Here is a 14,143-nt window from a genome sequence, read left to right as displayed (position 1 = left end):
TATCACTCCTTCCATTTTGTGGTGTTCACATCGCCACAACACATTAGTTCAGATTATTCTGCTATTAGGTAAAGTCACCATAGTACCAGAGGGCCATAGGGATGCTCTTTCATTAGACAGACACAACAGGTTGTGGTTTAACCTCAGGTGAGGGTTAAGGTTGAGAAGAACAGTTCTTTATGGTAATCTCAGCAGTTTGGGAAGTGAACTCACACTGCAGGCTGGTTTGCAGTGCAGAGTAATAAGATTCAGCCAACTGATCCCCATACCTGGATGTATATTACACACAGATATACACTGGGAGAAATAGAGGACTGCAGATGCTGGCAATGCAAGTCAAAAAGTGTGGCGCTGGAAAAGTACAGCTAGTCAGGCAGTATCAGAGGAGCAGGAGAGGTGACACCTCAAGAATAAGCTCTTCATCAGGATTGGGGTGGGGGGGGTTCAAGGTGGAGAGATAAATGGGAGGCGGCTGGAAGGTAGCTGGGAATGAGCTAGGTACACAAAGGTGGGGGGTAATGGTGATAGGCTGGAGTAGAGGATAGAGCAGATAAGTGGGAAGGAAGATGGGCAGGTAGGACAGTTCAAGAAAGGTGACGCCGAGTTGGAGGGTTGGATTTGGGATAAGATGGGGGAGGGGAGATGAGGAAACTAGTGAAATCGATACTGAAAGTGTGCCCTGTGGCCGAACACTTCAACTCGCCCTCTCACTCCGCCAAAGACATGCAAATCTGGGAGGTAATATTGTGGCCGTACAAGACATTGGTTCGGCCACCTTTGCAATATTGCGCATAATTCTGGTCTTTCCTATCAGGAGGATATTGTGAAACTTGAAAGGATTCAGAAAAGATTTACAAGGATGTTGCCAGGGTTGGAGGGTTTGAAGTCTAGGGAGAAGCTGAATAGGCTGGGGTTATTTTCCCGAAAGTGGAGGCCGAAGAGTGAGGGAGTCCAGAACTAGAGGGCATAGCTTTAGGATGAGCGGGGAAAGAAACAAAAAGACACACCTGAGGGGCAATTTATTCACACAGAGGGTGGTGCATATATGGAATGAGCTGCCAGAGGAAGTGGTGGAGGCTGGTACAACTGCAGCATTTAAAAGGCATCTGGATGAGTATATGAATAGGAAGGGTTTAGAGGGATGTGGGCCAAGTGCTGGCAAATGGGACTAGATTAGGTTAAAGGTAGCTAGTCAGCATGGACGATTTGCACCAAAAAGGGTCTGTTGCCGTGCTGTACACCTGTATGGCACTTGGTGTGGCACTGTGGTTAGCACTGCTGCCTCAACACCAGGGACCTAGGTTCAATTCCAGCCTTGGGCGACTGTCTCTGTGGAGTTTGCACATTCTCCCAGCGTCTGCGTGGGTTTCCTCCAGATGCTCTGGTTTCGTCCCACAATCCAAAGATGTGCAGGTTAGGTGAATTGGCCATGCTAAATTGCCCATAGTGTTAGGTGCATTAGTCAGAGGGAAGAGTACAGTAGTACTCTTCGGAGGGTCGGTGTGGATTTGTTGGGACGAAGGGTCTGTTTCCACACTGTAGGGTATCTAATCTAAAAAAAAAGTCCTGGACCCCCTCAACTGCCAAATTCTAGCCACTCGATACCTGGAGGAAGAACGCCTCATCTTTTGCCTTGGGAACCTCCAACTGCATGGGAACAATGTCGATTTCACGAGTTTCCTCATCTCTCCTTCCCCCACCTTATCCCACAGCCAACCCTTCAACTCAGCACCTGTCCATCTTCTTTGCCAATCTGTTCCACCCTCCACTCTGACCTACCACTATCAGCTCACAATCCACCTTCATCTACCTATTGCATTCCCAGCTACACCACCCCCCCAGCCCCAACACCCTCCCATTTCATCCCCTTTGCCCCCACATCCCCCCATATTCCTGATGAAGAGTTTATGCTCGAAATGTCGACTCTCCTGCTCCTCGGATGCTGCCTGACTGGGACTGGCTGCGCTTTTCCAGCACCACACTTTTTGACAAAGATACACAGACTATATATACAAAACTGAATCTCCTTTGCTTTATCATCTGAAGGAGAAAGATACTCCGAAACTTCATCTGCCTTCAAGCTCGCTATTAAGCATTTATGTGCAATGATGTGCTGGAACCATTCCATTATTCAATATGGAAGTACAAAGTAATGCAACTTCGTAGCTTGGTCATGATGTATGAAAAATAAATTACAGTGCAGAAGATGTATGAAAAATAAGTTATGGTGCAGAAGTCGACTTATAGGAGAACAAATAAAAGTGAAATATTGACTTATGCTCCTGACATGTACTAAAACAAATGAAATTCCATATAATTTGATGAACAGCATGGAAAAAGGTTAACATTTCTACATTATATTTCATGAATATGAACACAGTAGTGAAATGTAGGAAACATGCAGTCCATTTGTACATTGCAAGTTCTCACATTCTAGCAATGTAACAATAACAAGGTAATCTGTTTTATAACACTGATTTAGGAATAAAAACCGGGCAGGACACCTTTAATAGTCCTCCGACTCTTCTTCATTACCCAGGGATCTTTCACATCCATCTGAGGTGCCAAACAATGCCTTGGTTTCATGACTAACCCAAATGATATAGACCTTTTAGCATTGCAGTGTTCCACAATAGCATTAATCTAGATCTTGTTCTCAAACCTCAAGTGGGAACTTTGAAACCCCAACCTCCTAATCCAGAAGAGTGAGCTACAACTGACACCAAATAAATTAGTATTTAAAAGTTGCAGTCTTGTACAGAAGCAGTACAGTTATAGAAAACATTTGTGGGGGAGGGGGAGGGGGAGGGGGAGGGGATTTCAGGAAAACCTGCTCAAGTGTAGTTTCAGCATTCTAATCAAATTATCTATTCTATGTCACCCTCACCTAAAATTACAGTTCTCATTTTCTGCGCCACAGAAACTTTGCGATCTTTCTATATTTTGCTTTATTAATTCATGGGGTCATCACTACCTCAATGAGCATTCATTGCCCATTCTTAATTGCCCTCTGGATAAGAGTCAACCACTTTGCCATCGGTCAGGAGTCACATGCAGGCCTGACCAGGTAAGGATGGTAATTTCCTTCCCCAAGGACATTCGTGAACCAGATGGATTTTTCCAACAATTGGCGATGGTTCATGGTCAGCATTAGACCCCTAATTTCAGATTTCTATTCAACTCAAATTTCATCATTTGCCATGGTAGGATTTAAACCAGACCTCTAGAACATTACTGAAGTCTCTGGATTAACAGTCCAGCAATAATACCACTAGGCAATTGTCTTCCCTTGTGAAGACTATAGTGAGGCTACAGTTGAGATTAGAATTCAAACAGATGAAAATAAGTTACATGACATTTCATTTTGCAATTGCTAGAAGATGTGCATCATCATGCTCACCTGACACCGCAGAAGCATTCGTTGGAGTTGATGCAGGAGTCTGATTCCGAATGTGAGGAGGGATAAGGATTGATGCCAGTGCTGGGTTGCTCGACAGTTCTGCAAAATCAATTAAGATGTCTAGAGTATTTTATTCACTAACTATTCAGAATTTCTGTAGAAGACCACTGAAGTGCTGACAGAGCTTTCTATTACACAGTAGAATTTTACATCATCCTTTGCTCTGCCCATCAGTTGCAATAAGTGTTAATCAGAAAATGCCCATCTGCAAATGAATCAATTTATCATCATTTGCAGTGCCTTCAGAGTTCCAGTTATGCAAAGAAACTCTACTGACATGCATCTTCTCAGCCATGCATCAACTTGTATTCTACTTTCATTCTTTCTACTCAATCCTTGACTGAAATGATGACAGCTAATAAGATGTAACAGACCTAGCATTGTTCTCTAAAATTTCCAGGGGGTTTCATTTTCTTGTGACAGACAGCCAGTGATCAAATTTGCTCTCTAGGTGAAACAAAATACCACTAAATACAAGCATAAATATTGGACACCATAGATACAGAAGCACTGGCTTATTGTAGGGGTGCAATCTCCAGTACCTTATCCAAACTGACATGAAAAACATGAGCTAAATCAATTAAATCCAATAGATGGCTCAGTCTATGCATGGTCACGTCCTGCAAAGATTACAATAGTTTGTGATAACTATATAGTAAATTATTCCTTCCCAACTGGTAATGAGACCAATTGCGTGCTCCATTGTCAATCCATGTCAAATGAAACAAAAATCACACTGAATTGAACCTAAGATTTTTGTGGACTCTAACTTTCAGACAGAATGGATACAATTACTGTAACGGGGGAGCCCACCTTATAAACTTCAGACAATGATAAGCATTTTTGCACTGACTGAGGTTAAAAATGCTGGACAACGCACTTCAATATACTGGAAAGCCTAGGACAGGAAGGCAGATTTTAAACAGTTAGAAATGTTTAAGTTACATTCTGGAACTTCAAATGCCTGCAGTCAATGATGGTGAAGACAACAGAAACAAAAAGGTACAGGAAAAGCTCAGGAGATGGGGGAAGGGTGGTGGGCAAATTAGAAGGGAAGAGAATCTTTAACACTGACTGATGTGGCGGAAGAGCCATGAAGTAGAGTTTGGTTAAAGATACAGTGGTGACGTGCTGAATGGCTCCACAGGCAATATGGAAGTAAGGAAGTTGGGTGGAGATAAATTAGTGAAAATCAAGCCATAAAAGGTGATCAAAACATGAAGTAAAAGTTTCAACATTGTGGGAGGAAATTAGTAGAAATAGAGGTGAAACAAAAACAAAAAACAATTCTGGGGACAGGTGAGCTCATGATCAAGAACTATGGTAAGCTTCTGCATTTTGGGCTTGAGTCTATGGTGGCAATAAAGAGTGGTAGATGTTCAGAGGACAGGGACCTGTAGGTACTTTTATTTTGCTGACATTGAATTGGTGCAAGTTAACTTAATCATAGAGTCATAGAGATCTACAGCATGGAAACAGACCCTTCGGTCCAACCCGTCCATGCCGACCAGATATCCCAACCCAATCTAGTCCCACCTGCCAGCACCCGGGCCCATATCCCTCCAAACCCTTCCAATTCATATACCCATCCAAATGCCTCTTAACTGTTGCAATTGTACTAGCCTCCACCACATCCTCTGGCAGCTCATTCCATACACATACCAAGATATAAAAGTAATTTGAAACAGTCAACTAATGACACATTACATAGCTGGATTGCATCTCAACACAAAAGATGACTGCAAGGTTTTAAGTAAACTTCCCCGGTTATACACTGCAAACTAAAGAAACATGAAATCAAAATTGGAGGTTTTGCACAACAGGAAAAACTACTGAAGATGGCACAATGTTTATTATCCAATAGGTAGGATAACAATGGGATGAAATTAATTCAATGGAGGTAAACTGCAAAGAGATATTTTATAAAAGTGAGTATTTGCAGAGTCACAGGTAGCAGAAGAATGCAACTGAACTATGTTATTGATGTGGTCAGCAAAGTTTTGGAAAGAATTCTGAGGGAGAACATTTATGAGTATTTGGAAAAGCACAGCGTGATTAAAGGCAGTCAGCAAGGCTTTGAGAGAGGCAGGTCATGCCTCACAAATTTTATTGAGTTCTTTGAGGTAACAAGACAGGTCGACGAAGGTAGAGTAGTGGATGTGGTGTATAAGGACTTCAGCAAGGCATTTGAGAAGGTTTGCCATGGTATGCTCATTCAAAGACAGGAGGTATGGGATACAGGGAGATTTGGCTATCTGGATTCAGAACCGGTTGGCTGACAGAAGGCAGAGAATGGTTGTCGATGGAAAGTATTCTGCCTGGAGGTCAGTATTGAGTGGGGTCCGGCAGGGCTCTGTTCTCGGGCCTTTGCTCTTTGTAGTTTTTATAAATGACTTGGATGAGGAGGTTGAGGGATGGATTAGTAAATTTGCAGATGACACAAAGGTTGGAGATGCCATTGATAGTATCGAGGGCTATTGCAGGCTGCAGCTTGACATAGACAGGATGTAGAGGTGGGCTGAGAAATGGCAAATGGAGTTCAACCTGGATAAATGCAAAGTGATGCATTTTGGAAGATCAAACTTGAATGCTGAATACAGGATTAAAGGCAGGATTCTTGGCAGTGTGGAGGAACAGAGGGATCTTGGTGTGCAAGTACATAGATCCCTCAAAGTTGCCACCCAAGTGGATAGGGTTGTTAAGAAAGCATATGGTGTTTTGGCTTTCATTAACAGGGGGATCGAGTTCAAGAGCCACGAGGTTTTGCTACAGCTCTACTAGTCCCTGGTGAGACCACACTTGGGATATTGTGTCCAGTTTTGGTCACCCTACTATAGGAAAGATGCGGAGGCTTTGGCGAGAGTGCAAAGAAGGTTCATCAGGATGCTGCCTGGACTGGAGGGCTTGCCTTATGAAGAAAGGTTGACTAAGCTCAGACTTTTCTCTCTGGAGAGGCGGAGGAAGAAAGGTGACCTGATCGAGGTATACAAGGTAATGAGAGGCATGGATAGAGTCAATAGCCAGACACTTTTCCCCAGGGCAGGATTGACTGGCACGAAGGGTCATAGTTTTAAGGTATTAGGAGAAAGGTATAGAGGGGAAGTCAGAGGTAGGTTCTTTACGCAGACAGTTGTGAATGCATGGAATGCTTTGTCAGCAGTGATGGTGGAAGCAGAGTCATTAGGGACATTTAAGCGACTGCTGCACATACACATGGATAGCAGGGTGGGTAGGTTATGCTATTTTATTTCACATTAGGATCAATCCTTGGCACAATACTGTGGGCCAAAGGGCCTGTTCTAGGTTGAGGACTTTAACTGATTGGTTCAGTGCTATTCAATTTTAAAGCTCGTGAACTGTATTTTTCAATATCAAGTGTTTCATCCAGCTTTCTTCTCACCCTGAGACACTGCATCTTTTGAAGAAAATGTGCGTAAACATTTGTAGCAACAGAAGGTACTAACCTCGAGGAGACAAGGCAGAATAAATGTGCTTTGGGTTGCTTTAGCAACACACTGTCATAGATACAGTGGGCCAACGAATGGCTTCTTGTGTGTAAACATATATGGTTCCACAGTAGGCTGGGATAGGATTTCGAAGGCAGTCTGGCACTTCAGTTAAGTAGTCATTATTAATAATACAAGTCTCAACAGGGAATAATCGCCAGAGGTACTGCAGTTGATTCCAACCTAAGCAGCACAGTAAATGCATGTTTGGGTCTGGCACATTAGCTCTTTCTAAACTTTTAATCTTGGAAAGCAGTACATGAATTAGTACAGATGCAAACTTTGAGGTTGCCTGGGCAGTTATTAATCAGTTGGAAACAATATTTGCTTCTTTGGATGTCTCCAGACAGCAGAATTTCCAGAAACTGACCAGCACTCATCTATATGCCTGTTGAAGGGCTTTTGCCCGAAACGTCGATTCGCTTCCTCCTTGGATGCTGCCTGACCTGCTGTGCTGTTCCAGCACCACACTTAACTCTAATCTCCAGCATCTGCAGTCCTCACTTTTGCCCTGCACGGATCTATAGTCATTCCTGGTCATTCTGCAACTTTAAATCAGTCTGGCTGATAGTGAAACAGATCCCTCAAAGGGCACAATGTCACAGAGGCAAAAGCAATGATAAAAATGGTTTTTCCCCTACCAATGGACGATCATTGCTTGCCTCCTGGATCTACTGAAGACAGCACCATTTTTAATAAGGCATGGCACTATTGTTTTTCATCAAGAATGGACAGGAGAACCTTCCCAGGCTATAAGTGGATTCTGATGTATCAGTAGCAGGTTGAATTTGCAGGAGATCACTTAGTTTTTAAAATGTCACTGTCATTTTTTGGTTATAAACCACTTCCTTACCTTGAGTAGTGAAATTAAACAGTAATGGTTTCTCACGTCCATTTGGTAACTTGACATTTGGGTCCCGTAATTCATCGAAGAATGTATGTGCACATGCCTCTAGAGGCGTCAGACGGGCGGTTGGTGTATATTCAAGCAGACGGCTACACAATGCAATGGCTTCCGGAGGAGTGCGGGGTCGGAAGACCTGCAAAAAATAAAGTGCTTAATAATTTAAAAATTAGTAACCGAAAAGATGACACAAATGGCTTCACTGGCTCAGTGGCACCACCACTGTCCAAATTTGAAGATGTCTGGAGCAAGCGCAATGCTAATGAAGAATGCATAATTTATGCCAAGTTCAGAATTAGATGTTTCAGCAAGAACAGAGAATATAGTAAAAGAGGGGGAGGTGTGACACTGTTAGTCAAGCACAGTATTACTGCGATAGAAAAAACGTTTGAGTACTCGTCTGCGGAGGTTAGAAACAAGAAAGGAGAGGTCACCCTGTTGGGAGTTTTCTGTAGGCCTCTGAATAGGTGTGAGAGTAACAGGATAGTTATTATGGGGGAGCTTTAACTTTCCAAGTATTGACTGGAAATACCATAGTTCTAGTACTTTAGATGGGTCCGTTTTTGTCCAATGTGTTTCCTGACACAGTATGTAGACAAGCCAATAAGAGGCGAGGGCACATTGGATTTGGTACTGGGTAATGAACCAGACTAGGTGCCAGATTTGGAGGTAGGTGAGCTCTTTGGTGATAGTGACCACAATTCAGTTATATTTACTTTAGCGATGGAAAGGGATAGGTATATATCACAGGGCAAGAGTTATTGCTGGGGGAAAGGTAATTAGGATGCAATTAGGTAAGATTTAGGATGCATAGTATGGGGAAGGAAACTGCAGGGGATGGGCACAATTGAAGTGTGGAGCTTATTCAAGAAAAAGCTAGTGTGCGTCATTGATAAGTATGTACCTCTCAGGCAGGGAGGAAGTGGTCGAGCAAGGGAGCCATGGTTTAACTGTAGAAGTTGAATCTCTTTTCAAGAGAAGGCTTATGTTAGGACAAGATGTGAAGGCTCAGCTAGGGCACTTGAGAATTACAAGTTAACCAGGAAATACCTAAAGAAAGAACTAAGAAGAGCCAGGAGGGGACATGAGAAGTTGTTGATCAAGGAAAGCCCTAAAGCTTTCTATAAGTAGATCAGGAATAAAACAATGTCTAGAGAAAGATTAGGGCCAATCAAGGACAGTAGTGGGATGTTGCACGTGAGTCCAAGGAGATAGGTGAAGTGCCAAATAATAGGTTCCATCAGTATTCACACTGGAAAAATATAATGTTGTCATGGAGCATTATGTTATGCAGGCGACTAGACCAAATGGGATTGAGGCCCATAAGGAGGAGTTGTTAGCGATTTTCACACTTTCCAGAATTGCTAAGTCCCCTGGGCCGGATGGATTTATCCTAGGATTCTGTGGGAAGTTAAGGAGGGGATTGCCGAGACTTTGGGTTTGATTTCTTTGCCATCATTGTCTACATGAATACTGCCAGAAGACTGGAGGATAGCACATGATAGCCCCTTGTTCAAGAAGGAGAGTAGAGACAATCATGGTAATTATCAACCAGTGAGCCTTACTTTGGTTGTGGATTAAGTGTTGGAAAAGGTTAGAAGAGATCAAATTTATCATCGAGAAAGGAATAAGTTAATTAGGGATAGTCAACACGATTTTGAAGGGTAGATCATGCCTCACGAACTTGAGTTCTTTGAGATGGTGACCAAACAGGTCGATGGGGGTAAAGCGGTTGATGTGGTGTATATGGATTTCAGTAAGGCATTTGATAAGGTTCTCCATGGTAAGCTATTGCACAAAAAAACGGAGCAAGGGATTGAGGGTTTGGATGAGAAACTGGCTAGCTGAAAGACGACAGGTGGTGTTAGCTTTTATTGATAGAGGGATCGAGTTTTGGAGCTGCAAGATCATGCTACAGCTATACAAAACTCTGGTGTGGCTGCACGAGGAATATTGTGTACAGTTCTGGTCACTGCATTATAGTAAGGACATGGAAGCTTTGGAAGGGCTCAGAGGAGATTTACCAGGATGTTGCCTGTTATGGAGGGAAGGTCTTATGAGGAAAGGCTGAGAGACTTGAGATTGTTTGCGTTAGAGAAAAGAAGGTTGAGAAGTGACTGATTATCTTACATGTCTCAATTAAGAGTGTTAGATAGGGTGGGCAGACAGTGTCTTTTTCCTCGATTATGATGGCTAGTACAAGGGGACATAGCTTTAAATTGAAGAGTGATAGATACAGGACAGATTTCAGAAGTAGTTTTTTTACTCAGTAATAGGGGCGTGGATTGCACTGCCTGCAACAGTAGTAGACTCGCCAACTTTATTGGCATTTAAATGGTCATTGGATAAACATATGGCTGAAAATGGAATAGTGTAGAATAGATGGGCTTTAGATTGTTGTGCCAACCTGTGGAACCATCAAGAGCCGAAGGGCCTGTACTGCACTGTCATGTTCTATGTTCATTGCAGTACTGGAGGAGTGCTGCACTATTGGTTACATCTTACTCAAAAGAGCCATTCAAGGTCCTTCTCAAGCAGATATGAAAATTCTCAGAATAGCAGAACTCTCTTGGTATAATCTAAATTTCTCCAAAAATTAGCAAGATCATTAGGTCTTGGGTTTTATCAGAAAGGGATAGAATTAAAAAGTAGGAAATTTAGGCTAAACCTGTATTAAAATTTTGTTAGTTCACACTTAAGAATACTGCACGTGGTTCTGATTGTTGTTATGTTATTGAAATGATAGAGGATGCAGAAGTTTTACATGATACCCAAAATGCATGCATCTATCAGGAAAGGATTGAGACACTGGATTTCTTCCTTGCGGAGAAGAGGCTGAGGCACAGCAGCCCTTTTGCCCGAAATGTCGATTTTCCTGCTCCTCGGATACTGCCTGACCTGCTGTGCTTTTCCAGCACTACTCTAATCTAGACTCTGGTTTCCAGCATCTGCAGTCCTTGTTTCTACCTAGGAGAGGCTGAGGGGCAATCTAATCAGAGTTCTATAAAATTAAATATTTTGATAAATGGATGCAGAGAGTTTTGTTTTTGGTACAGAGGTGCATAAATTAGAGCCATGAATATAAAATAGTCACTGAGAAATCTAACAGTGCATTCAGAAGAAACTGCTTGACCCAAAGATGGCGAGAATGCACAACTAAATGTCAGATAGTATAGATGTAGACAATGACCATTTTCAACAGGAGACAATCTAATCATCACCCTCTGACATTCAATGGTGTTATCATCACTGATTCCCTCAACTATCAAAATCCTAGGGGTTACCACTAACCAGAAATTGAACTGACTCGCCACAAATTACAAGAACAGGTCAGAGGCTAGGAATACAATGGCAAGCAAGTCACCTTCTGAGTCCTGCAAGTCTGTTCACCATCAACAAGGCACAAGTTAGGTGATGGACCACTCTTTTGTCTGAATGGATACAGCTCCAATAGCACAAGAGGCTTGACACCATCCAGATCAAACCAGCCTGCCTGACTGGCACCACATCCACAAGCAGCCACTCCCTTGACTACAGAGGACGTTCAGTAACAGCAGTATGTACTACCCACAAAATGCACTGCAGCAATTTGCCAAAGATCTTCCAACAGCACCATTCAAACTCATGGCCAGTACCATCTAGAAGGACAAGGGCAGCAAATACATGGAACACTACCACCTGCAACTTCCCCTCCAAGTCACTCATCATTCTGACTTGGAGATATATTGCTGTTGCTGGGTCAAAATCCTGGAACTCGCTCCCAGAGGGTATTGTGGATCAATCTACTGCACATGGACTGCAGCAGTTTAAGAAGCCAACTCATCAACATCTTCTCAAGGGCTTAAAAGCAACCATTATTCCTGACATGATCTGGTTGGGCCAAAATGGCTTGTTTCCTGTGCACATTTCTTTTTGTGTAGGATTATTTAGGATAAGAACGCCAAAATGAAATGTTACTAGCATCGTATGAATAAGTTAATGTAGCTTTGTTTTTCTGATATGAATGAACATGTTTAAATCAAGTGTGGCAGACTGACAACTCACCTTGAACAGACACACTCCCCACTACTAATGCACTTTGCAGCATAAACAACAAGATGCAAAACAATACCTCACCAAGATTCCTTTGGCAGCAAATTCCAAATTCACAAATACTACCGCCCAGTAGGACAAAGACTGCAGGCACATCGGAACACGACTTGCAAGTTTCTCCCCAGAATTCTTTCATTACCAATCGATTAAACCTTTCTTTCTTAACTGCACCATGGTGGTATCTCCATTGCAAATACTGTGGCATTTCAATAACACGGCTCACCATTTGTTGTTCAAAAACAGTTAGGTTTGGGCAATAAATCCTGGTTTTGTTAATGATATCCACATCCCATGATCAATTAACACATCAAAAATTTGTACTATATTGTCTTTCAAGAATACCTCCAGCTTGCATCAACACATTTTTGCGGAAAGTCAAGATCAGTTGAGAAAACTTACAAGTTCATTGACAAGCTACTTCAGATTCCATGTTCTTAGTATGAATATGTCAAGCATCTGACAAGTGACTTAACATTTAATCACAGGTATAGTCTTCTTCATCCCAATTACGATCAACTTCCACATACAAATGAACAGCTGTACAGGTTAGCTGGTGAAGACACTTGAGTGATATTTCTGGTAGGTTTTGCATAAACATAATACACATTCCTGATGAAGGGCTTTTGTCCGAAATGTCAATTCTCCTGCTCCTCGAATGCTGTCTGACGTGCTGTGCAACTTTGCCTGGTTCCATTATTACCTTAGTAAACCTACCATAACTTTCCTTGCTGTAACTGCACTGCTTTCTCTGCAGTCCATCAAGGATCAATCCTTGGACTCATTTATTTTTTATTTGCAAGCTGTGATTTGGTGACAACACCCAATAACAGTTGTTGTGCATATATGCTGATGACAACCAGCTCTGACACAAAGTCCCCACTGTATTAAAACTTGCTCAAAATAAATGCAGGGAATATGAATGTCATTGTTTGCAGCCCCAAACTATATTCCCTAGCACCTTGCAATACTTGACAACGTTAAAGGCACTGCATTAATGCAAGCTGTTATGATCCTAGACCACATCGCAAAATTTTACAATATCAGTAACTTGTAGGACCAGTAACATTGTCCTAAAAACAGTGCACCCAACTCCAGCTCCTCGAAAACCGCATTAGCGAACTGGACGAACTTCGGATCATTCGGGAAGCGGAGGGGATTACCGAGAGGAGTTACAGGGAGGTAGTCACACCTCAGCTAAAAGAAGGTAGATGGGTTACTGTCAGGGGACGAAAAGGGAATGGGTCAGCAGTGCAGGGATCCCTGTGGCAGTTCCCCTCAATAGCAAGTGTATCATTTTGGATACTGTTGGGGTCAACAACTTACCAAGGGTAAGCAATGGGGAACAGGTCTTTGGCACAGAGTCTGTCTCTGTTGCTCAGAAGGGAAGGGGAAAGAAGAGCAGAACATTAGTCATCGGGGAGTCCATAGTTAGGGGGATAGATTGTCTCATTCCCACGGAACATCCTGACTCCTGTTTGGTGTGTTGCCTCCCAGGTGTCAGGGTTTGTGATGTCTCTGAGTGTTTTCAGGATCCTTGCGAAGGAGGGGGAACAGCCCCAAGTTGTGGTCCACATAGGCAGGAAGAGAGATGGGCATTTAAAGCAGAAATTCAGGGAGCTAGGGTGGAAGCTTAGAGCTAGAACAAACAGTTATCATCTCTGGTTTGTTGCTCATGCCATGTGCTAGTGAAGCGAGGAGTAGGGAGAGAAAGGTGTTGAACACGTGGCGCAGGAGAGAGGGGTTCTGGATTCCTGGATAATCTATGCTCTTTCTAGGGTAGGTGGGACCTCTACACCTGAACCAGAAGAGTACCAATATTCTGGGGGGATATTTGCTAATGCTCTTCGGGTGGGTTTAAACTAATTCAACAGGGGGATGGGAACAGGAACAGAAATTGTAGTTCAAGTAGATGGGAGGAGGACAGTAATGAAGTCAGAACTAAGATTTCAAGATCACAAGGCACCGGCAGGCAAGAAGTTAGTTTGAAGTGTGTCCACTTAAACGCCAGGAGCATCCGGAATAAGATGGGTTAACTTGCAGCATGGGTTGGTACCTGGGACTTCAATATTGTGGCCATTTCGGAGACATGGGTAGAGAAGGGTCAGGAACGGTTATTGCAGGTTCTGGGATTTAGAGATTTCAGAAAGAATAAATAAAATGGCAAAACAGGGGATGGTATGG

At 42.8% G+C, this 14,143-nt stretch overlaps 1 protein-coding gene across 1 annotated transcript in view; it reads right to left on the bottom strand.

The window, feature by feature from the left end:
* The window catches only part of gsk3ba (glycogen synthase kinase 3 beta, genome duplicate a), a 188,307-nt gene that overhangs the window by 10,721 nt on the left and 163,443 nt on the right, over positions 1 to 14,143 (bottom strand). The window contains exons 9-10 of the mRNA XM_043701008.2: positions 7,820 to 8,006; positions 3,401 to 3,499 (exon numbers count right to left, since the gene is read on the bottom strand). Coding sequence (XP_043556943.1) covers positions 3,401 to 3,499; positions 7,820 to 8,006 — 286 coding nt within the window. The remainder of the gene's footprint in view (positions 1 to 3,400; positions 3,500 to 7,819; positions 8,007 to 14,143) is intronic.

Source organism: Chiloscyllium plagiosum, unplaced genomic scaffold (assembly GCF_037043375.1).
Source record: "Chiloscyllium plagiosum isolate Xiang-an unplaced genomic scaffold, Cpla_swu_hap1 HiC_scaffold_12, whole genome shotgun sequence".
Lineage (NCBI taxonomy): Eukaryota > Metazoa > Chordata > Chondrichthyes > Orectolobiformes > Hemiscylliidae > Chiloscyllium > Chiloscyllium plagiosum.
This window is presented reverse-complemented; position numbering and strand designations above follow the sequence as displayed.